General features: G+C 33.9%; 1 protein-coding gene across 2 annotated transcripts; it reads right to left on the bottom strand.

Moving 5' to 3' along the window:
* Positions 1 to 4,578: 4,578 nt before the first annotated feature.
* Positions 4,579 to 27,696, bottom strand: LOC100367160 (semaphorin-2A-like). Of its 2 annotated transcripts, XM_085506883.1 has the most exons (17): positions 27,479 to 27,696; positions 26,801 to 26,920; positions 25,787 to 26,082; positions 24,351 to 24,441; positions 22,656 to 22,781; positions 17,872 to 17,960; positions 16,930 to 17,074; positions 16,728 to 16,803; positions 14,892 to 15,039; positions 14,112 to 14,310; positions 13,466 to 13,679; positions 13,074 to 13,133; positions 12,246 to 12,301; positions 11,936 to 11,968; positions 9,702 to 9,875; positions 9,332 to 9,493; positions 4,579 to 6,838 (listed from the first exon to the last, which is right to left on the bottom strand). In XM_085506883.1, the coding sequence occupies exons 2-17, from the start codon at positions 26,910 to 26,912 to the stop codon at positions 6,510 to 6,512; spliced, it is 2,310 nt and encodes a 769-aa protein (XP_085363009.1). In that variant the 5' UTR covers positions 26,913 to 26,920; positions 27,479 to 27,696; the 3' UTR covers positions 4,579 to 6,509. The 2 variants fall into 2 exon arrangements, with proteins under 2 accessions (XP_085363009.1, XP_085363008.1); XM_085506882.1 differs by lacking the exons at positions 25,787 to 26,082; positions 27,479 to 27,696 and having other exon boundaries at positions 26,801 to 26,914.
* Between the last annotated feature and the right edge of the window lie 149 nt (positions 27,697 to 27,845).

Genomic DNA, 27,845 nt, shown 5'->3' on the forward strand with positions numbered 1-27,845 from the left:
ATTTCGCAGCCGCCGTGATATAATTTCTGCATGGAAAGTACCTAATTTAATAAAGTAGACTAGTAAATATTGTTTGAATTACAAATAGTGCTATAAATGTACTTCAAACGACGTTGTTATAATGAAGCGTGCTGTGGTAGAACAGAGAGCGCAGCGCTCTCTAATAGAATGCAGTTATTTCGTAGCCGCCGTGATATAATTTCGTATAATTTCTACATGGAAAGTACGTATTTTAATAAAGTAGACTAGTAAATATTGTTTGAATTACAAATAGTGCTATGAATGTACTTCAAAACACGTTGTTATAATGAAGCGTGCTGTGGTAGAACACAGAGCGCAGCGCTCTCTAATAGAATGAAGTTATTTCGTAGCCGCCGTGATATAATTTCGTATAATTTCTACATGGAAAGTACGTATTTTAATAAAGTAGACTAGTAAATATTGTTTGAATTACAAATACTGCTATAACTGTGCTTCAAACACGTTGCTATAATGAAGCGTGCTGTGGTAGAACAGAGAGCGCAGCGCTCTCTAATAGAATGCAGTTATTTCGTAGCCGCTGTGATATAATTTCTGCATGGAAAGTACGTAATTTAATAAAGTAGACTAGTAAATATTGTTTGAATTACAAATAGTGCTATGAATGTACTTCAAAACACGTTGTTATAATGAAGCGTGCTGTGGTAGAACAGGGAGCGCAGCGCTCTCTAATAGAATGCAATTATTTCGTAGCCGCCGTGATATAATTTCGTATAATTTCTGCATGGAAAGTACGTAATTTAATAAAGTAGACTAGTAAATATTGTTTGAATTACAAATAGTGCTATGAATGTACTTCAAAACACGTTGTTATAATGAAGCGTGCTGTGGTAGAACACAGAGCGCAGCGCTCTCTAATAGAATGAAGTTATTTCGTAGCCGCCGTGATATAATTTCGTATAATTTCTACATGGAAAGTACGTAATTTAATAAAGTAGACTAGTAAATATTGTTTGAATTACAAATACTGCTATAACTGTGCTTCAAACACGTTGTTATAATGAAGCGTGCTGTGGTAGAACAGAGAGCGCAGCGCTCTCTAATAGAATGCAGTTATTTCGTAGCCGCTGTGATATAATTTCTGCATGGAAAGTACGTAATTTAATAAAGTAGACTAGTAAATATTGTTTGAATTACAAAAAGTGCTATAACTGTGCTTCAAACACGTTGTTATAATGAAGCGTGCTGTGGTAGAACAGAGAGCGCAGCGCTCTCTAATAGAATGCAGTTATTTCGTAGCCGCCGTGATATAATTTCTACATGGAAAGTACGTAATTTAATAAAGTAGACTAGTAAATATTGTTTGAATTACAAATAGTGCTATAACTGTGCTTCAAACGACGTTGTTATAATGAAGCGTGCTGTGGTAGAACAGAGAGCGCAGCGCTCTCTAATAGAATGCAGTTATTTCGCAGCCGCCGTGATATAATTTCTGTATGGAAAGTACCTAATTTAATAAAGTAGACTAGTAAATATTGTTTGAATTACAAATAGTGCTATAACTGTACTTCAAACGACGTTGTTATAATGAAGCGTGCTGTGGTAGAACAGGGAGCGCAGCGCTCTCTAATAGAATGCAATTATTTCGTAGCCGCCGTGATATAATTTCGTATAATTTCTGCATGGAAAGTACGTAATTCAATAAAGTAGACTAGTAAATATTGTTTGAATTACAAATAGTGCTATAAATGTACTTCAAACACGTTGTTATAATGAAGCGTGCTGTGGTAGAACAGGGAGCGCAGCGCTCTCTAATAGAATGAAGTTATTTCGTAGCCGCCGTGATATAATTTCGTATAATTTCTGCATGGAAAGTACGTATTTTAATAAAGTAGACTAGTAAATATTGTTTGAATTACAAATAGTGCTATGACTGTACTTTAAACACGTTGTTATAATGAAGCGTGCTGTGGTAGAACACAGAGCGCAGCGCTCTCTAATAGAATGCAGTTATTTCGTAGCCGCCGTGATATAATTTCGTATAATTTCTTCATGGAAAGTACGTATTTTAATAAAGTAGACTAGTAAATATTGTTTGAATTACAAATAGTGCTATAAATGTACTTCAAACACGTTGTTATAATGAAGCGTGCTGTGGTAGAACAGAGAGCGCAGCGCTCTCTAATAGAATGCAGTTATTTCGTAGCCGCTGTGGTATTATTTAATTTATTTTTTTCCTGGATAGTACATAATTTACCTACAGGCAAATCGCACTCCAGGGAATATGACACGTGATGCCACGTGTAATATTTACAACAAAATCATACGTACTGTATGCTGTTATGCATAATAAACGCAGATGGCCGATCTTTTTAGTAAGCCAATAATATATTTTAGAACTCACTTTTCACTCTGGCAATGATATCATTCGCCTGTTCTGCCATCATGTCTGCTATCGTCTCTTTCAAATTCAAAATCATGCTGTGGTTGCGCATGTGTAGCCGGGTCCAATAGTGGGCGTCCGCGTTGAGGACGCGCAAATTGAATGACCTAGTTTCCGACCTACTTACGCGCGCGTATCGTCCTCTAATAGAACGCTCTCTAGTGGAACAGCGCGTTCTAGTAGAATGGCTGGAGCAAAACCTTTATCTCCAAGTCCGACATTTTGAATCGAATCATGAAAAAATGAATAGTATCAGTAAGCCACCATGACTGATGTCAAAGCCAAATTTGACTGAAATTGGTCAAGGCATGTCCAAGAAACGGTTGATTACATGTTTGAATTTTGTTATTTTTTCGTTTTTGACGAAAATAGCCGCCATTCGGCTAAATGTTGATGAGAACAAAAAATAACTGAAAAGAACATTTAGCCCATTATATCTTGCCTTTGTGCAAATTTGAACCCAAATCCGTACAATCATCTTTGTAAAATAAGCAGAACACTTATAAAAAACAACATAGTTGAACTCTGGTGACCTTGCCATTTGTTATTTAATATTATTTCCTTTATCATAGATTATTGAAGTACGAATTAATTTTGAATACAAACAAGTTTTAGGATTGAAACAGCAGTGAGAAAGCAGTCTACCAAAAGTCCTACTAAATATCTCTTTAAAATGGTGTTATTATTCATAGTCTCTGAGGAGGTATAATTCACATCACATACTGGGATCAGAACATCTGTTTGGGGAGTGGCATATAATTCATATTGGGCGCAGAGTAACTACACATATTAGGGACATACAATTATCATATTTCTGTGCGAGGTGTATAATTCAGGCACATATTGGGGCCAGCATATCTGCATGCAAGAGGTGCGAGGGGGTATAAGTTATGGCTCATATTGAATAACTCTCTGAATGAAAGAACGGTTAATTCAGGGCGCAAATCAAGAGCAGACTATATTTTCATGTTTCTCTCTACTAAAAGAAATCAACAGGTCTGACATTTTACTTTTTACGGAAAAATAATGTATTCAGGTATAGCAAAAATATTTACAGAGGAGATATGGTTTCTATGAATTCAGCCTTGAATCACAAATGTATGTCAACCTGCATTCAACCAGGGTGCACACATAAAAAAAAATCACATGCTCAAAAATTGTGAGCATAGAAAGTAAACTTGAACAGATAGAGAGTGCATTATTTTTGTTTTGATAACTTTAGACTAAACAGACATAATTTTCTATCAGCTTCAGATCTAGATCAAAAGATTGGCACCCAAAAGGTTATTCATAGGAGTGCCTGTATTAATTGTCTGACATTGGTATCTTTGCAAACGTTTATTAGACAGTGTAACGAACCCTGTGAAAACCACACTAATAATCCCACGGGATTTGGGAGATACATTACCAATGATATTGATTACAAGGTAAATGATTTACTTCATTGAACACATACATCATTGCATATTCCCACTGGGGTCAGTTACCTTTGTATGTGTATCAGCAGTAATCAGTCATTAATTTTTTGTTATAGGATTTTTACCACTACTTTCTACTATATTTTCACACAGGACATATTTTGTTCGTACTAATGGAAGATTTTGTACTGATGAATCAGATGACCAAGTTTGATAAAATTTGTAATAGAATTAGTAAAGTTATTGTGCTCACATTAATAGTTATTAACAACAACGATGACGCAGGTGACAACAATGACGACAGATATTTTCCCCTTATTATACCTTTTCCTTCCATCATTTTAAATCGAATCATAAAAAAATGGCACGCACCAGTAATTTACCATGACTAATGTCAATGCCAATTTTGAATGAAATCCATCAAAAAACGGTTGATGACATGACAAAATGTTGATTTTTGGTGTTTTGGGGACAAAAATGGTCAAAGGTCAACCACATCAAAAATAAATCGTTGTGCACACGTATCTAATTATGACATGTCCTTGTACCTTCTTTGAAGAAAATCTGTTCAGGCGTCTCTGAGAAATGACGATGGATGTACGGACGGACGAACGGAACCCAAAACATAAGTCCCCGTTTCGAACTACGTTTGACGAGGACTAAAAAGTTCATAAAAACTGGCAATTCATGTTATGATCCAAAACAGAATATTTTTTAATTTATGACACAAACCAAATGTACAGTATATAGCGTTATTTATTCTTTAGCAAAACAAGGGCACACCATGGACAAAACTCACACACACAAGCAGCCTCTCGACTGAAATAGCTCTGCTGTTAATAGCAATGCACATTTCAATTAAAGAATTGAAGATATTATTAGAAAATGAACAAATCTGTATGAGGTTCACCTGAGGTACTTGTATGTATAATATCAATCAGCTTTGTCGAAAATATCACTTTTACCGAAAAATACAAAAATATTCATCTAAATTTGAGAATTAAAGATATCATCATGAAATGAACAAATCTGAGTGAGGTATACCCAAGTTATGTACACACCAAGTAGCAAAGCAAAGTCGACAGCGGAGCTAATAAAACAGGATTAACCCCCCCCCGAACTCGTGAAACCAATTAGATAAAGTAGTACTAAGTATTCAATAAAACAATATAAAATTACAATTAAAGTATTAAATTACAATACATTCCTCAACTACAATCTTAGGCAATATGAGCTGCTTGTTAAGTCTGGAGAAGAACGGGAGGGATGTAGGGTTGCATATAACAATAGGATAAGAAAAATTAATTATCACGGAAAGCTATTTCTAAGATGGTGCCGCAACAAATTTACTGACAAACTAACAAATTCATGTCAGAATCAACGCATTAAATATGCATATATGCAAATTAGGCAAACTCTAAACTACTCTGATGCGAAATGTGTTACACTCCTTCTATAAAAACTAAATTCATGCAGTACTTTATAGTAACAATATAATTTTACTATTATATATAATTTAGCATTCTTGTAATTAATCTATTGAAAACGTTTGTATACTCTTATGTCAATATAATTAAATATTGAAGTTGATATTTTTGTAAAGTTTATGTATAACTATATCGTATTATTGTGCCTGATTAAGTTTATTTTTTATCACACAGCTTCTAAGTCCATTGTTTGTACATTCTATAATTACCTAAATAGTACTAACGTTTCTTAAAATGCCAAGTCAAATATTTATACATATATTATATTTTATTCTGACATGATTCAACCTAATTTGTTTTTGTTTGTTGTCATGATAATGTTCATTCTATGTATATGTAAAATATACAATATTTGGACTAGTAATCATTTGAGGAAAAGCTGTACATTTCTAGTATACAACGAATATACATTATTGGATTTGTATAAAGTGTATATATAAATAATGTACTGCTGTTGTATGGATTTTGTATACATGTCATTTACACATTTCAAAAAAAGTTTATTTTTCTGTACAGAGCATGTGTACAATTAACATACTATTTTTGCATTCAATTTGATAAGTGTACATAGATACAGGACTGCATAACACTAAGATGGCAATACATAACAGACCGCATAACATAATGAAAGAAGTACATAACGTAACAACCGGACTACATAACACAAAGGATGCATAACATAACACTACATAACATAAATACGGGACTGCATAACATAATGAAAGAAGTACATAACGTAACAACTGGACTACATAACACAAAGGATGCATAACATAACACTACATAACATAAATACGGGACTGCATAACATAATGAAAGAAGTACATAGCATAACGATTGGACTACATAACACAAAGGATGCATAACATAACACTACAAAACATAAATACGGGACCGCATAACATAATGAAAGAAGTACATAACATAACGACTGGACTACATAACACAAAGGATGCATAACATAACACTACATAACATAAATACGGGACTGCATAACATAATGACAAAATATCACATTTACGGCGTACCACAACTTGAGGTACCTTTATTAAAAATTATGTTTATATATTTGTCATTCATTTCATGTTTCAACTCACCTACTTTAATATGGATAGTTTTTTCAAATTAGATTACACACTACTGTATACCCCATTACAACCTGCATTGTGTTTATTTCTGATCTCAGACGTGTGCTACTTCACCACCACTTGTTGGTCCATACTGTATATGACTGCTATTACTGTGAATATTTTCTAGTTCCCCACTAACATCTTTAAAACTGTCATGTGGTTGTGATCGCCTGTTCTGTGACAGCGAGGACGCTCTCTGATCATTAACTGCCCGTCTGTCATTGATAGAAGCAGCATAATTCTTGGGTTTCTCAGATTCTGGTGGTTTCTCTCGCCTCAATGGCGTCTCTTCCTGAGTGTTTTGAGAATTGGTGGTTTTGGGAATGACTGGTGTGGTTTGAACCATGGAAGTGGTGGTTGCTGGTACTGAGGACTTCATGCCTACACGATGGTAACAGAAAATTTATATTGTTTATATTGCGTATTTTTTACTTGGAAATTTTGTGTGGAGCGAAACCTTTAAAAGCCCAAGTTATGTATTGAAAGACCTCATGAATTAACATGTGCAAGATATAGCAGCTATGTATGTTGTTAGTAGATATCATATCCTGACATGTCAATCTGACTTATCTAATGGTATTTAACAAAGATGTTCATATCCTTGATATGATGAAACACCAAAATAATTAAGTCATGAAATAAGTGCAGATTGGATTAAAAGAAACAACAAAATATTCCAGGCAAATCAAATCAAAGGTACTTTTGTGCCCGTTACCCCCTTGATTTTTATACTATAATGTGCCATGCACTGCATCAAATTCAGCCATTTTGAAATTGTGGAACATTATGCAAATAAATAACCTAATGCTGTGGTAGTAGTATGTTACTCGTTAGTTATTTTATATGCGCACACAGTTTAGTACATATCTACCAAAATATGTCTATAATTAATAGTTTTAGTATTATTCAAAAGTATGTGAAATATGTGGGTCTCATGTTCAATCTATTTTTTTAAATAAGCATAAAATATAAATTTAGAAGTTTTCCCATATATTTATTTTTTTCATCCTTCTAACATGATATATCAGATATGAACAAAACATTGCGTAGTGTAACCTTCAAGTTATATTGCCTGCAGATTTTTATTTGCAGTTGTATGGCTTGCCAACACTTTTGCGTAATATAACTGTATTCTCCATTCATGATTGAATATGAATGAGTATTATCACAATACAAATATTCAATGTAAAGCATTCTATTAGGATTAGTCTAGATATGCACACTAGTCTGTTTTTTTGTATAGCGATTTTGTCAGTCAGTATACAAACTCATCATTAGAATAAATTAGATACAATCAAAAATTAACTGTGATCTTCAGGCAAGTTCGGACGTACAATATTATGACTTGTGGCTCAAAGCAAAAGACATGCCAATGTGACATACTAGCAGTATATTAAGTATAGTTGTATCATAATGTATTAATTAATACAATAATTGTATGTATACATGTACAGAAAGTGTCACATTATTGTAATTATTGTTAATTTATTAACAGACTCATTTGACCAGTTTGAGGAACACATCGCAACATATCTACTACCGACGTTGCTGTACTGTACGCCGTATGTTTTACTAATAACAATACAACTACTACATTACCGGACACATACAACAATACAACCCGTTATTATTTTTGAAAAATAACGAACTTAGTATCACATAGAGCATATTTGACTTGTGTTTTCGTGTTTGACGACGTTCTCGTTATTGACAGCCCTTCGACGAAGCCGTCTCAAGTGTCATGACGCACCAAGCCACAAGTAGCTAATAATGATTCAACGATTCCGATTGGTCCATCAAGTTCACATTTTTTTTCTATTTTCTTTGGTTACCTGACGAATATAAAACTTTCTTTTTTTTGTTATCACTTTGCACACAAATATTGAAAAAGACAGAATGATTGAATGGACGTGGCGTTATTGCAGTGTCACGGACACCTTTACGTATGGAACGGGACTTGGAATGTACCTCTGATATAATATATTGGTCCAAATTGGGGTCAAACTCAAGGCAGAATCACCAGAATATTTTTTTTACAGAACAGTTAACAAATATTATTAATCTTTGAAAATAAAATATTTGTAATCTTATTTAAACAAATAAAACCACAACTTGCATCAGTTGAAACGGTTCATATATATTAGTACTACATTTCCATCAGTTGGCGGATGAATCCACTCACACACAGTGAACTTCCCGTTGCGGTTGTTTGTCCGGAAATAGAAACAATCAATTAAAAATAGCGTTATAAAATGCGAGTGGCACTTGTATCCTTTGGCTCTGTTCTATGTAACTACAATGGAGACACTGTGCCTCAGGGAGTGGCCCACTTTAATTCAAGGATGTATGGGGTGTGGGTTTGGGGTTTGTTTGGTTTCAAACACAAAATTACACTATTTTCGATGATTGACTATAAGTATATATATGCATAAAAAAACAACAACAAACAAAAAGCAAACCCTCACATAGACAAAAGTAAAATTAGATGTTTTCATAGGATGTAAAATATTTAGGTATTTATACTGGACTCAAATGGCTAGAAACAGTATGCAAGCCAAAATTATATGATTGAAATGTAATCTACATGTTCTCTGAAGTATTCCTTTAAAAACAAGCATCCTCTCAGTGTTAGCAATGCACATTTCAATTAGAGAATTGCAGATATAATCACGAAATGGACAATAGAGGCCAGCTTGAAGTACATTTATGTATGATATCAAAACAATCATACTTGCGATTTAAAGTTTGATGTTTTCTGAACCTTATACATTTAACACAACGTTTGTTTGATTCAAAAAGTAAAAACTGGAGTTTTGGGATTTTATATTCCGCTAAAAAAATGACATTTGATATGATTGATAAAGTAAAACCTACCTCCTTCAGTTTGTCGTTCAATCTTTCTATTCTTTGTCACATAGAAATAACCAATAATAAATATAACAATAACAGCAGCTACAACAACCCAACCAGTAATTGCAATGCATTCAACACTATAGTCATTTTTTACTCCGAAAATTGTTTTATGTTCGGGTGGTTCTGTCATGAAATTGAGACGAAACAAAGCTTAGATAAATCCATCTTTCTGTGTATGCGAAGAAACACGGTGAATCTAATGAAACCTTGCTCTGTATATTTGTCTTGGAATTTGTATAATGATATTTACTCGTACAAACAAATTTAAAATGAATTGGCTAAGCCTACATTATACATGCAACAACACAGATATAAGTGGTTGAAACTTTACCAATTGGCGGACCAATGACGTTGCTTGTTTCCGTTGTTACTGGATCTTGTGATGTAATCTCTATGGGATATTCTGATTGAGCAGGTATGTTGTGATTAGTATACAATGGTGATTTAAGGGATGTGTCATATGCTCGTGCTTTAGTTGGCGTTGTTACCTGAGTTGTTTGACGGCCTACATGGATATCGGAGATAGAAGAGAGATAGTGGACACAAATAAGCATTCACTTGACACACTGATCTTTACTTGTTAATTATTTATGATTATTTATGTGCATTGCTAAAATCTCAAAACAATTTGTACAAATTACAGTGCAATATGTGCAAGACATTTACTTTTAGAAAACTGAAAAAATGCAAAAGCAATAATCAAGTGAAAATAAATCCAGGAGAAGTTTAATTCTCCTATTTAAAGTAGTTTGTATGCTTTTAGCTTCTACAGCCACTCTCAATCAATCCTTAGGATCTCGGTATATTCTGTTGTACAACACGAATTGTAAGAGATAATTGAAATAATTGAACTTGATAATGAATTTCATATTTTCTCCATTAATAGTGTCACGAGGTAACTAGAAATGCTGTACGGATGCCTAGATACATTTTATACTTGTGTAATTTAAGTGTCTATTTAAATGATGGGTCATACACCCCTTGTTGAAATGGTATGGTCCAGAGAACAGATCGTCTTGTCAAGAATTTGAATACCGAGTAAGTGCACCTGGACATTGATACCTATAAAACTACGCCTTCTTGGCATGCTCGGGCGATTCCATGTTGCGTAACCACGTTGGACATCATTGTCTGAAGCTCGTACACAACTAATGCAGAGAAGTTACAAGTCTCAACGGACCTATCGTAGAACTGACATTACGGCGAACTGACTTTAACCATTGCTGGCTGCAAAGTGGCGAAGATTGAGACAACACATCGACGGAACTTACTGTGTATCCCCGAGGAAGCCAGCGGTACGTCTTCGCGTAAATAACACGTGGTTGAACACGTTTAATTAATTATTTAAGTTCAACTGCAAGTTTTGCTTACAAGACATTAACATTCGTCGTATGATACTGGTCAGTAACACTACGTTAGGGTTACATATTTCATGCATATTTTGAGCGCTTCATTTATTTAATTCATCAAATTATTATATAACTGATGTAATTTTGTACTGCTTTGTCGTCATTCTATTGACGTGTTTTGCCCAATTAGGCTGGTCAGACGCTGGGAATTTGGCAATATTTAATGATTGGAACGGCGTCAGTTTAAACGATTCACTCGTACATTGTTTACACTTGGATGTAAGCTCCATGTTACTGTACGGGCTCTAACTCGTTGAGAATTGGTTAACACGCACAGGGTTATAGTCCGACTTGTATTCCTGCTGGGAATTGAACCTTGTGTGGTGTGACTTAATTAATATTGACCTTTAATCTGTTCCAGTTATACCTAATAAACCGTTAAGTGCTAGTATATTATTGCGTCTGTTGTATGTTCACACTGACTACACTAGGGTCACCAGTTATTGCTTGTTGCTTTTATACAAATATACAAGTCACAATTAATGCTAAAAGTAGCAGCGGGGGAAAGAACCCACAACACAAGGGCAGTCTTGTTTGGTAGCCACACTTGACTCCGCCTTGTGACAAATAGCATAGATGTTTACATAGTCAAAATAGATATTTTAATGATTTAGTATACAACAATTATTGTTCAAATGTGCTCCTATTGGAGATGAATGTTCATCCAAATTAATTGAATTTGAACATGCAATTCACACACAATACACAGATCAGCCCAATAACAAAAGTTATCATCAACGTAATTTAATATGTCCATGTGGGATTGTTTCACCACAGCATGGCACTATACCACTCGGCAGAATACATTAAAATACAAGCGTGGTTAGGCTGCTAATCAGGTTTTCTTATAATAGGAAACCACGTGTTAATATACTACAACAATTCTAACCTATTTCAATATTTAATTCAACAGCATATAACAATGTGACACTACCAGGTGGAGCTGACCCATACTGACTTAGAATTGTGACTAAGGAACAGAGCCAAAAAAAGGTTTAACCAATGCTCCCAGGGGAGATGAGCTGATCTGGTTTTAGCATTGCTACCAGATGGAACAGAGCCAGTCACGTCTTAACATTGTGATCAAGAGTAGCATAAAAACGTATATGGTGCAATATCAAATAATAAATAATTATAACAATAAATGCAGACTAACCAGTAGTAGGTTCCACGCACTGACAGCTGTCCGCTATGGTATGGTTTGGTGTGGACACAATTACAAACATTCCACAAGAAAACAAAATTAATGATGAAAAACGAAATGATCTATGACCTCAACAAGGAATGCAATTATTAATACAGCTAGTAGTGTCGTAGAACAGAATCAAATCACTTGTCATTTTCTCAAATCACAGAGTATTTGGAAGACGGTGTCAATGTTATATATCCTGTATGTAGTACTTGTGAGGTAATATTTAAAACACTGTAATGTCAAATATCAGAAATAAGTAAAGATGTTAACTCACGTTCAACTGGACATTCCATCACATTTGTCACGTTTTGAACTATTCCAATTTCATTTCTGAAAAAAATTGAAACAAAAGCTAGATAGTACAATGATGGAGAAATAAATGACAAGTAAATGAATCAACCTAGGTCTACGTATCAACAAACTTACAATAAATGACAAGTAAATGAATCAATCTAGGTCTACGTATCAACAAACTTACAATAAATGACAAGTAAATGAATCAACCTAGGTCTACGTATCAACAAACTTACAATAAATGACAAGTAAATGAATCAACCTAGGTCTACGTATCAACAAACTTACAATAAATGACAAGTAAATGAATCAACCTAGGTCTACGTATCAACAAACTTACAATAAATGACAAGTAAATGAATCAATCTAGGTCTACGTATCAACAAACTTACAATAAATGACAAGTAAATGAATCAATCTAGGTCTACGTATCAACAAACTTACAATAAATGACAAGTAAATGAATCAACCTAGGTCTACGTATCAACAAACTTACAATAAATGACAAGTAAATGAATCAACCTAGGTCTACGTATCAACAAACTTACAATAAATGACAAGTAAATGAATCAACCTAGGTCTACGTATCAACAAACTTACAATAAATGACAAGTAAATGAATCAACCTAGGTCTACGTATCAACAAACTTGCAATAAATGACAAGTAAATGAATCAACCTAGGTCTACGTATCAACAAACTTACAATAAATGACAAATAAATGAATCAACCTAGGTCTACGTATCAACAAACTTACAATAAATGACAAGTAAATGAATCAACCTAGGTCTACGTATCAACAAACTTACTCTGTAAACACCACACACTGAGAACCCAAGAGACCACAGTAGGGATCCTGAAGACAGGCGCTGTAACAAAACAAGGTAGGTGTTACTACAATATTATTATAGTACTGTATTTGAATCTGCAATGGTACAATTCCGCATCTTAGTTGAGCCATCGTTACCATGTCCAAACAGATAACAGTCCAAAATCATTTAAAATGCAAGCTAAATCAATAAGACCAACTTATAATATTTAAATATTTTGCAGACAATTTTAGAAGAATTAATTTTGCCAAGATGAAAATTAAATTGATACATCAATCATAAAAGTAATATAATGTAAAGCGTTTTAAGAATAAGGATTTATTTCCAGAAAACATTTTGGATGTTGTTAGTGTCAATAAATTTGAGCTTACCATGATGAAAGGTTTTTACATCGTTGAATGTCAAGATTGACTAGAGATGTAGGTGTTCCAACTAAGATTGACTTGGTATCTCCAAGTACAATAAGTTGCAGACTGACAATTGGGTTGGAATCGGAGGGATCCCCTACATACATTACATCAATAAGATTGCTCTTCTGCTGTCCATTTTCTACAAACAACACAACTTTCAAAACATGTCCATGATCTAATAAAATAACATCACAAGAAATTCACTAAATTTAATTAAAAATGCAAATCAAGTTAATTACATTATGAATCATGAACCAATGAGGAATGATATCCTTTTGGTGAAAAATGAAATTATAGAAATCACATCAGAAGAAGTATAGTATGACATCATTATAATTTAGCAGAAAAAAATATACCATAGTTAATTATTAATTTAGGATGACATCCTATACTAAATTTGTATAAAAGTGATTATGAATCCAGTGTAGTAATACTATATCATACATGTAATAGTATTGCATTAATTATGTGTGGAAATAATTTAATTTATGCACAACAGTAATCAATATGCAAATTTTACAACATAAAAAAATACCTAAAATTAAATTCACATATTGATGCAATCTAAGCTGACAATTAATATCAGACTATGAATGACAGCCCTTACCAGTTCCAATAAACATCACATCGTATGTACCACTTCCAGTTTGGACTCTATCAACAACAATCTGAGTGAGTGTATAATCTTGACGTGTGACAGTAAACAAAGGATAGCCACTACTTGGTTTGAGAGTATCTGACATCAATGTGTGTGACTTGAAAAATAGTAGATCATTGTAGCTGTGACTAGTTGAGTCGTCAACGCACTGTAATAAAATATACACAAGTAAATTAAGTGAATATAGCTGGCCACATTGTCCTTTTGATCACGAGTTTCATCAAAATTCACAAAATACTCCTGATTATAGTCTGTGCTTTCTTTCAAAAGATTGGAACAAAAATAGCAAAATTGTTTGAGAAAAAGCTGAAAATTTACCCAAATTTTGTCTACTGGCTCCAAAATTAGGTTCATTTCCAGATATAGTGAAAAATTTGGACGAGAAAGTGTAGTTACAATGATAGTAAAATCTCAATAACTATTCAGACCTACATGTATGCACATTGTTTGAGTAATAAAATAATATATGTTAAACACTTTGCTCATCACTAAAACAAATCTACAGTCAATGGCTATGTATAATGAGATATTCCTAGCATTGTAGCTAGGCATTAGTAGAATGGCATATAGCAAGTGAGCAATGCATATAATCCTTTTCAATGTGATTTACATTATGTTTTACAGATTCTCTTTAAAATACGTCAAAATTTACAACTTGTTTAAATATTTGTTGGAATACGAGTCAATGAATATATCCATTCATATCATAGTAATATGTGTCTCACTTACCGTTCCTGGTCTTGGGTCAGGAATCATATCTTCCTCTGCAGGAAACCATGCATGTTTTGCAGATTCTTTTTCCAAACATCCACTATTGAAAACAGCATTGACGTCAGTCAGATTATAGGCACATATAGCAGATCCCGGGATTGCATTTCTGTAAATAATAAATTATACGAATTTAGTAATCTAAACAAAATATACATGTAATTGGATAGACATACACATGTGCATGTACAATGCGACATTTAACATTGGGAGAAACAATATTAGCACATGGAGCTTTCAAAGGTTAAACAAAGGGGTAAACAATACTAGAACAAGTAACTTTCAAATGCTAAACAATAGGATAAACAATACTAACACATATGGCTTTCAAAGCCTGAAGAATAGGGTACACAATAGTAGAAGCTTGTAGCTTTTAACGGCTAAACAATAGAAGAAACAATATTATCACATCTCACTGTTGTTACGCGTACTGTGATTGGTTGAGACTCGGTCACATTACATTAAATAAAAATGGATATTACACGGTATATTGCCCGACAAGTTGATATTACATGGGTATATCACATGGATGACATTACTGAAACTACTGCACAGCGACACTGCGCATAACAAATTGTCGTTTGCTGCAATGGTGCTGCCCAGACGCTGTTGCTTTCGGGGTTGCTTTCAAGGATTTTGAGGAACTTTAGCCATCCTAAATAGACAGCTAACTTGCCAGAATAAATATTAAGTAAGATAATCCGTTTTGATGTTTAAGGTATTATGTATATGAAGCAAAAATATACGGCAGCTATTGAAACATCGCAGCTGGGATCTATATGGCGCGTTCTACACTATGATTATCTCTATGTTCACCGAAAACGCTCTAAATTATAACCTGAATGATTGTGAGTGGACGTTGTGGTACGTTTTTCATTTCCACGGCACGACATTTTTATCTGGCAGTGGTCAAATAACTTGCGTTAGAGATTTCTCAATTCATTTTAAAAATGTTATACACAATAAATTGAGTGATTCATACTGCCTAAACACGGTTACTAAAAAGAGTATCCATGGCTGAAATAACATTTACCGTGTATTTCGCGGTTTTTCCAGCAAACAATGTATGTATGCTATTTGGTAATGTGAAACTTGTTATAATACATAAAAACAAATATTACATACATATAAGTGTTGTTATTCCGTGGGAGAGTGGGTATGAGTGATGTATAGTAGATTTAATTGTGCAGGATGGGTGTATGTTTGATGTGATAAAATAAATAACACATGGTCATTCGGGCAATATCACGATTTGCTGTCTGTCCTCGGCTGTTGGTCATGATCATAATATTATGATCATGACCACCATTCTTGGGCAGGCAAAATAATAAATAATAGGAGAAACAATACACGTGCATGTAGCTCTCAAAGACTAAACAATATGAAAAATAATACTAGTACTTGTAGCTCTTAAAGGCAAAACAATAGGAAAAATAATACTAGTACATGTAGTTCTTAAAGAAAAAAAAAACAATAGGAGAAATAATACTAGTTCATGTAGCTCTTAAGCGCTAAACAATATGTGAAAAATACTAGTACACTTAGCTCTAAAAAGCTAAACAATAAGAGAAATAATACTAGTACATGTAGCTTTCAGAGGCTTATCAATATGATAAACGATACTAGTGCATTTCGCTCTTAAATGCTTATCAACAAGAGAAACAATACTAGTACATGTAGCTCTTAAAGGCAAAACAATATGAGAAACAATACCAGTCTTTGCACATAGCTTTCAAAAACCAAACAATAAGAGTAACAATACTAGTACATGTAGTACTTATGAGTGAGTTTACTTACTCTGGTGTTGTAAACACTGCATAAAATATAGTTGTAGTCTTACCATTTTCTTCATATGAAATTTTAAAAGTGTCCTCTGATGAAGTAAACAAGAATTATTTAATGGGTAGGTAACCAATCTCTAGGAATTAAAGTGTAAATTTGTAATCACAGTAAAATCTTAATGAAATTACACTGTTATAGAACAAACATTTATACTTACGAATATTGTTAAAATCAAATGGGAATTTACCCGGAAAAGCACAAATAATTCGTGCTTTAAGGAATGTTGTCCAGATATTTTCCAAGACATGATTACTACCACCCTTGTCCTTTTTACAGACTTTTGCAACTCTTGAGTAAACAACCTATGTGAAAAAAAACAACAAATAATGAAGAATGACTTTTCTTCAAATCTTCAATTTATATTACACCTCTGATTCTCTCAGTATCCAGAGTGAAACCCCCTAGACATATTACAAGGGACTCAGGTCATTCCTTATAAGATACTTCATGTAACTGCCCGTTATAGATTTTACTAAATTTACGGTGACAATAATATTTTGTAATAATAGGTAATTCTTGTACCAAGATTGTGGACTATATACTACAGTACTCATTACCCAACTTCCTGCTCGCTTTTTGATCGTTTAAAGACAAAGATTTGAATTCTTGCATGCTACTAATCCGGCTTACATGCATCGGTTGATTCAATTAGTTGATGGTGAGTTCACATAATTACAGATTGACCCTACACTGCCATGACTGTCCATTATTGGCGACACTAATATGTTATTGTTTGTATTGTGTAAATTGCATTAATCTCATGATAATACCTAGCATTGGTCGGTATAGTGAGAACTTCATGCACACATCAAGCATCGTTCTAATGTAGCATTGTAATAAGTTAGCAAATCTGTCAAAACAATAATGTTGTTACGCCAAGCTTTGTACTTTTGTTTTCCCCCATAAATATATAATAAGTTCAGATTAATTTAGATGCAATTTGTTTTATATTATGTGTAACTATCATCTTTCGCTATGTACAGATTTAACAAATTGCAATACACAAATAAAAATGATGTTGTTATAAAAGAGAATTAAACGCTGAGGCACATTTTGGTTTGGACAAATTTGCTTCAATACTCAATGCTTGTATACAAACCTTTCCATAGTTGCTGTATTCCATAGCAATTTCCCGAAGAAAAAACAAAACTTCCTCACCAATATCAAATGAAGAGATAAAATCAGGATCTGTACGTATGTAGGGCATGAACATATTGACTTATATCGTACTAAACAGATAATGTTACAAACATAAGAATAGCAAATATTTAATAGTGAAGACGATATAGTACAATCTAAAATAAAATAAAATAAAATAAAATAAAATAAAATAAAATAAAATAAAATAAAATAAAATAAAATAAAATAAATAATCATTAAGAAATTTGTATTTCAATGCAAACAAATTCTCCTGTACACAGCTTTTTAATCAGGAATGCCATTAAAGGTTCAAATCGTGAAAATGAAATAATTTTAATTACAACTTTGTCTGGTGGTATGAGATTGTATTCATTCTTTTTATTTCATATTCATTTTCTAGAACAGCAAAGTATCACCAACATGTTGTTTCTAATTTTCCGGAACCTAAAGAGATAAGTATCAGCAACATGTTATTTTCAATTTTCTGGAACATAAAATAAAAATGTATCACCAACATGTTGTTTCTGTTTTTTGGTCACCATCATGATTTAGTGGCTTTCTATGGGTATTCTGTCTGTAACATGATTGCAGATTTGTATTTTGATTGATGTATGTGGTCGTGTTTGTCCTTGTGACTTGGTGGGGTTGTTTGTCCAGTAAACTGGATTTGACATTTTTCCCTGACATGACTTTGGAACATCACGGCGGGTGTGGCATGCCGGCAGCAGATGCTTACCCTTCACGTTCTCCTGGTCTGACTCCCTTGTGGGGGGTTTGTGATGCTCCGCTTCCATCGATTTTGTCAGTATATTTTTTCTAGACTACTGATATTTGGAGAATGTCTTATTGGTACTACTATAATCACTGGAACGTAAAACAGAAAAGTATCAGTAACATGTTGTTAATTTACTGGAACCTAAAACAGAAAAGTATCAGTAACATGTTACTAATTTACTGGAACCTAAACAGAAAAGTATCAGTAACATGTTGCTAATTTACTGGAACCTAAAACAGAAAAGTATCAGTAACATGTTGTTAATTTACTGGAACCTAAAACAGAAAAGTATCAGTAACATGTTGTTAATTTACTGGAACCTAAAACAGAAAAGTATCAGTAACATGTTACTAATTTACTGGAACCTAAAACAGAAAAGTATCAGTAACATGTTGCTAATTTACTGGAACCTAAAACAGAAAAGTATCAGTAACATGTTGTTAATTTACTGGAACCTAAAACAGAAAAGTATCAGAAACATGTTGTTAATTTACTGGAACCTAAAACAGAAAAGTATCAGTAACATGTTACTAATTTACTGGAACCTAAAACAGAAAAGTATCAGTAACATGTTGCTAATTTACTGGAACCTAAAACAGAAAAGTATCAGTAACATGTTGCTAATTTACTGGAACCTAAAACAGAAAAGTATCAGTAACATGTTGTTAATTTACTGGAACCTAAAACAGAAAAGTATCAGTAACATGTTGTTAATTTACTGGAACCTAAAACAGAAAAGTATCAGTAACATGTTGTTAATTTACTGGAACCTAAAACAGAAAAGTATCAGTAACATGTTGTTAATTTACTGGAACCTAAAACAGAAAAGTATCAGTAACATGTTGTTAATTTACTGGAACCTAAAACAGAAAAGTATCAGAAACATGTTAATTTACTGGAACCTAAAACAGAAAAGTATCAGTAACATGTTACTAATTTACTGGAACCTAAAACAGAAAAGTATCAGTAACATGTTGCTAATTTACTGGAACCTAAAACAGAAAAGTATCAGTAACATGTTGTTAATTTACTGGAACCTAAAACAGAAAAGTATCAGTAACATGTTGTTAATTTACTGGAACCTAAAACAGAAAAGTATCAGTAACATGTTGTTAATTTACTGGAACCTAAAACAGAAAAGTATCAGTAACATGTTGTTAATTTACTGGAACCTAAAACAGAAAAGTATCAGTAACATGTTGTTAATTTACTGGAACCTAAAACAGAAAAGTATCAGAAACATGTTAATTTACTGGAACCTAAAACAGAAAAGTATCAGTAACATGTTACTAATTTACTGGAACCTAAAACAGAAAAGTATCAGTAACATGTTGCTAATTTACTGGAACCTAAAACAGAAAAGTATCAGTAACATGTTGTTAATTTACTGGAACCTAAAACAGAAAAGTATCAGTAACATGTTGTTAATTTACTGGAACCTAAAACAGAAAAGTATCAGTAACATGTTGTTAATTTACTGGAACCTAAAACAGAAAAGTATCAGTAACATGTTGTTAATTTACTGGAACCTAAAACAGAAAAGTATCAGTAACATGTTGCTAATTTACTGGAACCTAAAACAGAAAAGTATCAGTAACATGTTGCTTATTTACTGAAACCTAAAACAGAAAAGTATCAGTAACATGTTGCTAATTTACTGTAACCTAAAACAGAAAAGTATCAGTAACATGTTGCTAATTTACTGAAACCTAAAACAGAAAAGTATCAGTAACATGTTGCTAATTTACTGAAACCTAAAACAGAAAAGTATCAGTAACATGTTGCTAATTTACTGGAACCTAAAACAGAAAAGTATCAGTAACATGTTACTAATTTACTGAAATCTAAAACAGAAAAGTATCAGTAACTTGTAGAGCTCGTTTCATCGTCGATTCGGCGGGATATATTGGCAGGTAAGGACATTAATTCAGCCTGCCTACTTATCTCCGACTTTAATCAAAGTGCGACTCATCGTCACGTTTTCGTCGGAGTTGAGGTTTTCACATTGCGTGCCCCTACGGATAACAGACTTTCGCGTTCTATGTCCATTTCCAAATTTATTTTGGCCTTTGCCATCTACAAAAACGTGATGTGTGAAGCCTATCCCACACGCCGGCAGGAACTTGATGCTTATGAACGCGACATCGTCGAAATGAGTTCGTGGTGCGACTTTCTACCAGTATCAACGTGAATTCTCTGGGAGAGCCGCGACTCTATTGTTGAACCATAACCTGAAAGTGGACTGGTCGCGTCATGACAGCCAACTTTACTGCCCTATTTTTGCCTGATGTCGCGCTATTTCCTGTTCTACTTGTGGGGGTGTTGGTCATTCTGCAATTTCTTGCCCTGATGCGTCAAGGAGAGTGTCTAAGCAGAACACCCCACTGGCCGCTGGCAATAACAATACACTCGACAGAATGGGTCGACGACGTGTGACCTTCCAGGGAAAGGAACTGTGTAATAATTTTAATTCGTCGAAGGGATGTAGCAAACTAAACTGCATCTTTGCTCATTTGTGCTTGTCTTGCCATGCCAACGACCACTGTGCTATCCAGTGCCAAAAGAAAGACAACCTGAAGCAAGTTTGACTACATTCAGGGGTGTCTACCCCAGTGAACATTTCAAGGCTCCAACATGAACTTTTGAACCACCCCGACTCTATCTTCGTATCCTACTTGATTAATGGCCTGACTGAAGGGTTTGATACAGGCGTACGTAATCCGCCTACTACCTCTCTGGTGTGTCGTAATCTTTCATCTGCTCGCAATCAACCAGACATTATTTCAGAACTCGTATAAACAGAGGTCGACAAAGGCTATTTAATGGGTCCTTTCCCGACTCCCCCCTTTACACACTATCGATGTAGCCCTATTGGGGTAATGGAAAAGAAATATTCTACAAAAAGCGGCTTATCGTCGACCTGTCTTCTCCTCGTGATTCAGACATACCAAGTATTAATGGACTCATTAACAAGGAGGACTTTTCACTCACATATGTGAAAGTAGACGACGCTATTGCAGCGATCAATAAAGATGGTGTTGGAGCCATGTTATGCAAAACAGACATTATAAACGCATTTAAACTCATTCCGATCTTGTGGCGTTTATATGGAATTTATTGGCAGCAATCATACTATTTCTTTGTGCGTCTGGCCTTTGGTTGTCGTTCAAGTCCTAAGATTTTTGATCACTTGTCATCTGCGATTTGTTGGATCACAGAAACAACTATGGCATCAAGACTATTTTCCATTTGCTGGACGACTTCCTCACCGTTGACTTGCCAAATGCCGACGCAGAAAGAACCATGGCACTCTTGACTTTGATTTTTTAAAACGTCTAGGCGTACCACTAGCACCTCACGAAACAGTATGCCCTAGCTGCACGATCGAGTATTTAGGAATCGAGTTGGACATGCAACACTGCATGCAAGCACGGCTTCCCATGGACAAATTAGCTCGCATCCGAGAAATGTTACTTACATTTATCAACCAACAAACTTGCACAAAGCGCAACCTTTTGAGTCTGTTAGGCCATTTGAATTTTGCCTGCAGAGTTATTGTTCCTGGTAGAACTTTATTTCTCGTCTCATCGAACTTTCAAAGGGGGTCAAGTGCCTTCATCACTTCGTCACCCTGTCTACATTATTGCACTCCTGTTAATGTTGTTAATTTACTGGAACCTAAAACAGAAAAGTATCAGTAACATGTTGCTAATTTACTGGAACCTAAAACAGAAAAGTATCAGTAACATGTTACTAATTTACTGGAACGTAAAGCAGAAAAGTATCAGTAACATGTTACTAATTTACTGGAACGTAAAACAGAAAAGTATCAGTAACATGTTGCTTATTTACTGGAACCTAAAACAGAAAAGTGTCATATTGTTTCTAATTCTATGGAAGCTAAAACAGAAACGTATCAGTAACTTGTTGTTGCTACTATCCTTGAACCTAAAACTGTTTCTACTTACCATTTAACCATCTTGAGTCATGATCCAGTGTTTTAAGATCTGTGTTAAGCGAGTCATCATTCTCAATACTACGGGCAATCACAGATTTCATTGCATCTGACGCCGTTCCTGCATAAAGGCTGCCATCTGTGGTGAGAAAAAAAGTGACTGCTTAAGTACTACCGTGCTATCAATTTTAAAGTTCCCATTCGGGCTAAGAGCCAATTCTAACAAAAATGCTCCACATTTGACTGTTTAGTCATTTAACCTGGTCTTTGAACATTGTTTTTTCCCAATACCGGTAATACAGCGTGGCTGTTGACCGCCGTGAATATGTGCAAATGAGTAGACTATGGTAACCATGCGTAAACTGTGTTTTGACAGTAACAGATGTGAAAGGCAGTAAACACTTCATTCCATATTCAGTTTATCTTATAATAATTTACATTTCAAAAATATTATGCCGTGTTTTGACGCAATTAAATCAAACAATTCACTTCCTCATTGCGTTACCAGACACCTTCGGGAAATCCCATAGAATTTACCTTTTCCAAAATTCCTCAAACGTTCCATTTTACCACCAGGAGTGGAGCCTGCGGCTTAATTTGACCCAACACGGGAAAACTCACCCGGCCCGGACACGGCGAGGATTGACAGATTGGGAGCTCTGTGTTTCATTCATGGTATTCGAATTGTACGAAGTTTAAGTAGACAACAATTAAATATGATGGCTACATTTATGCATGTGAATTAAATACTAACAGTTACATAAAACTGTCTGAATGTGTATAATGCCAGGACTAACTAGAACATTTGGTAAAAAAAACATATCACAAGTATGGTGTAAATATGACACAACTTGTCACGGCCCAACATCAACAAAAGCGACATAGTGCATATTTCTGTAGGAGTTAAAATAACAATGTTGACGCTCTTCAATGTTGGATTTCACGAGGATGACGAGGCATAAATATACAAAAATAACAATAGAAAAAAATGTAATTAAAATAAAATTATTAAAAGCATGGAACTTATACCTACATAGAATTTCAATAAGACTGGACACTGGCCTAACATGTTTTTATTCTAATGTCCTCCGATTGACATTCTGTTATACCAAACAAACCAGAATAAGTCGTACATCAAAATAATAGAAAGGGAATACAGTATTGAATAAACAGGTAAGGTAAACCTTACAGTTTAAGATTGTGTAAAATTTGTTGATTTACGAAAAACGTGTTCACATCGCTGCCAGGGATGCTCAAGCTAAATTGTATTTAATCTACACAGTGTAGTAAGCCTCGTTGTGGTTTTTGGCTTAATTACTTGTTCATATAATTAAATACACATGTTATGTCAGTGATCCAAGGTATCATTATTTCTCACTATAAATGTGATTTGCGTAAACAAAGAAGACATTTTTGTTTTCAATTTTATCGTAAGCAACAGGCAACATGCTTTGAAAAAAATGGCTGCCGGGACAGAGGTCAGATTAATTTTACCTTGAAATATTACAAATAAAAGTTAAAAATTAGAGTAGTTAAATCGTAACTACTATAATGACAAAACTTAATATTAATTAGCTCATGAAATTCTGATACTGAATCATTACTAATGTTGGAAATGAAACACATAAATTTGATTGGTGCATTGTGAATTGCTTAATATAAAGGGCACATCAAGATATATCCGACAATTAGCTAGGAATATACTTACATGCAAATATTGCAGTGTTGAGTGAACCTGGAGAAAACGGTGATTTGTATAATCCTGTAGTCTCTTTAAACTCTTCAGTATTTTGAATTGTCTATTAATAATCAATAAGGTATGATGTGGGTATAAATGAGAAATTTTTGCACCAATAAATATTAAGAGCTCTTGACTGTTCTACTGATCTATGCAACCATGGTAACGGACAGCGAAACAATTCCGTGTCAATTAAGGTATAGTTTGTGTGCACATCTTATTTTTCTTACCCAGACAGTCATGTCCAGAGACGGTTTGCATCGTCAACAGTAGAACATATTTTTACTTTTTTACAAAAAAATATAATATAATTATAATTTGGGACGTTAACAAGTATATGAGCATCAGCAACATTCTGAAAGAATGAACCATTATCTCCCTTTTTGTTTTTCAATTTGCCGGGACATTCAAATCGAAATTGCTCTCACAATTGTTGTTTATTTCACTATGTTTGTCAGTTGTTTATTAAAAAATGGGCGTCAAGCAAGATGTTAGCCGTATATTAAATCCCGGTCAGTATTTCACATATCGAATGCCAAGCCCGATGTAAAGACGTCAAGCAAGAAGCATGACAACCAGTGTTTGTTATTTGAGATGCGCAACGTCAAAACAATGTGATTCACGTTAATGAAATTTATAATACTTACATCTGTGATTTTCATTTTAATTTATTACAGAGCATATACTAAATATACTAAATTGGCTTATAATAATTGAATAATCAATATACATGTTCTTAAACAGTTAATCAATAATGACTGTGGATTATAAGTATCGATGAATCAAATTTAAATGAAATGTGATGATTATGCATATGCATAGAGGCAGTTAGTATCCTTGAATTTCAATTCAAAACTGAATATGTATTGTTCCTAAGCACTGATATACAAACTCTTATTGAAATGCAATAATTGACCTTTGAGATTAGGTAATTATTATGCTAATTAGGTAATTCTTATGCATAGATTTCAACGCAAACTGAGCGTGTCTGTTCATTGTTCATTGTTCTGGTTGTTGAGAACATATCAACTAAACTTTCCAATCGAATTGTTCACAAACAAATAATGGACACATCAATTGTTAAAGCAATCGTGTTGATAGTATCAAAATTAAAGAATATCACCAGGAAATGAACAAATCTAAGAGAGAGAAGAAGTCGAAAAATTAATAAGTTGGCACGGACGACGACAGACAATCAGACTAATAATTTTGAGTAGTTGTTGTTGAGTGAGCTTAAACATTTTAACAGTTTCTAGGCAAAACTGTCTGGGCTAAAAAAACCCACAAAAATAAAATCTATAGCTTATGATATTGACTCTTTCCTTCCTCTCTCCTGTTTTACTTTAACAATCATTTTGATACATAATAATATAAAGACTAAAAGAAGACACTTTATAAATACTCACATAATCATCATAGTATCGACAGCGTGGTACATAGGCATTTGTACCACAGACTAACAATCTGTCATTTTCATCATTCTTTTCAATAACTTTAATAAAATTATGACATTTTGTGTCCACATGCATCCGTTTACAAAAGTCACGATCTGAATCATCTGGTTGCCATGGGATATCTGCCTTTAGTTCAAAGTCACTTTCCATGTCCCGTAAAAAGAAGCGATTCACAGAACCAACATAAAGATACCGATTATCTAATATTTTTGATAAAGTGATATTTCCAATGTGAACTACATTAGAATCTGATGAAAAAAGAACAAGCAGACCAGTGAGCGTTTTTCTGTGTCTCAGTTCATCGAAGAATTAGATGAAACCTAGGATCTTTTTTATTAGAATTTTTATTGACAAACAATGACTAATATTATTAAAAGAAACATCCTTAAAAAACCACAATTCCCAGCTAAATTCAACTGAAGTAATACAGTCAACAAGTTAGCGCAATTGGTTTCAATTTGCAAAGGAAATTGCAACAAGCATAAAAGGCCTTTGGGGAAATTTTATTTATATGTTAGGTAAAAACTCTAAAATGTTGGTGGTGTTGAAAATATCCTACTACTAGTAAGCGTATGTAATCCATGACATATGGTGGTCATTCGTTTATTCTATAGTACCCATAATGCATTAATAATGTTGAGATTAGGGCAAAGTGTCGAATTCCAAATGTTGAAAACGATGCACATGTTTTGTTATATTTATTACAGCAAAACAAACATTCGCACTTGAAATTAATGCCCCTGAGGTCCATCTTGCGGCCATTCGTTTATTTGATTTCCATCACAACATCATGAAATCATGGTAATACTTGTTGTTATATATTGCTGACACACACAGTGATACACAAAACTGCTATTTCATTTGCAGCACTATGCCTGTATTTACAACAAAACAACACCATCAATCAGACATGCTTATTTTTCAAATAGAGAGGTCAGGCTGAAAACTGAGGGAAACTACACTTACATATTGTTGCATGTGATTTAGGCACTTGATCTTCTGGTAAATAACTTGCTTGTAGACAGACAAACAGAAAAACAAACAGTACAACTGAACCGACTGGATTTGTAAAATCCATAAATCTTCCTTGATTGTAAAAAAATTAAATAAAGACAAAAATATGAATAATATAAAAAGTGACTATATATATGCCACCAAAATGGAAAAAGGGATACGTTTGATACATTCCTATAATGAATCACAAGTAATAATGTTGACAATAATTTCTTAATGTACGTGCATACAGTTCAGTTCGGGTGTAACGTAGTTAGCCTAGACTTTACATACAAATTCGTTTTAATATCCACCAATGTTATGAGACCATATTTAGGCAGGTTACTCCACACATGTGTCAGCTTATAACTACCTAAATGATAATTTACGCATGAATCGTACTTTATATTATAAAGTTGTACATTATTGTTACTATTCATACAACACTATGTATTGCAGTACCATAATACCATTCATACAGAAATGCTGAATTGTTCGAGTTTTAACCACGCCCACGTTTGTGAAAACTTGCCCAAATAGTAAGTCGATGTTCAATTATCAGTTAACTTTTGAGTTTTGAGTTACGAGCAACATATCAACAGTTAACCAAACTTCGAATTCGGACATTTTGTAAACCGGAATTGTACATACGTAATTTTTTTTGTCGCTATTGTATATCAGATCCCGCAGCTTGGCTAGGAGTGAGCAGCTTTAGTAGCAGTGCAATGTCTGGAGTTGACAAGGAGATTACAGTCTTCTTCCTCAATTTCTGAAAACGGTGGCCAAGTAAGGCGTTCAAACCCACACAATCTACCACATCAGGAAGAGCTTGTAACACCAATGAAATAAATGAGTATTAGCAAGTTCATGCCCACAAATTATTCACAAACAAACTACAAAGAATACAATACATATTTTGTATTTATGTAAATGCACGTCCACGTTCAGCAATGACAATGCAACTAATTGTTGAATCTTTCAATGTTATTGTTCCCTTCATGGTATAAGTCATTAATCG

The sequence above is a fragment of the Saccoglossus kowalevskii genome, chromosome 13, assembly GCF_978046115.1.
Source record: "Saccoglossus kowalevskii chromosome 13, keSacKowa6.1, whole genome shotgun sequence".
Classification (NCBI taxonomy): Eukaryota; Metazoa; Hemichordata; class Enteropneusta; family Harrimaniidae; genus Saccoglossus; species Saccoglossus kowalevskii.

What these genes read in the sequence shown, in the direction of transcription:
- LOC100367160 (XM_085506883.1), bottom strand. Translation starts at nt 26,912, where the DNA reads ATGGATTTTACAAATCCAGTCGGTTCAGTTGTACTGTTTGTTTTTCTG. An exon ending in AATACAGCAACTATGGAAAG is followed by an intron (nt 17,075 to 17,871) that starts GTTTGTATACAA and finishes TTTTTCACATAG; the next exon opens with GTTGTTTACTCAAGAGTTGC. An exon ending in ATTTGATTTTAACAATATTC is followed by an intron (nt 16,804 to 16,929) that starts GTAAGTATAAAT and finishes TTACTTCATCAG; the next exon opens with AGGACACTTTTAAAATTTCA.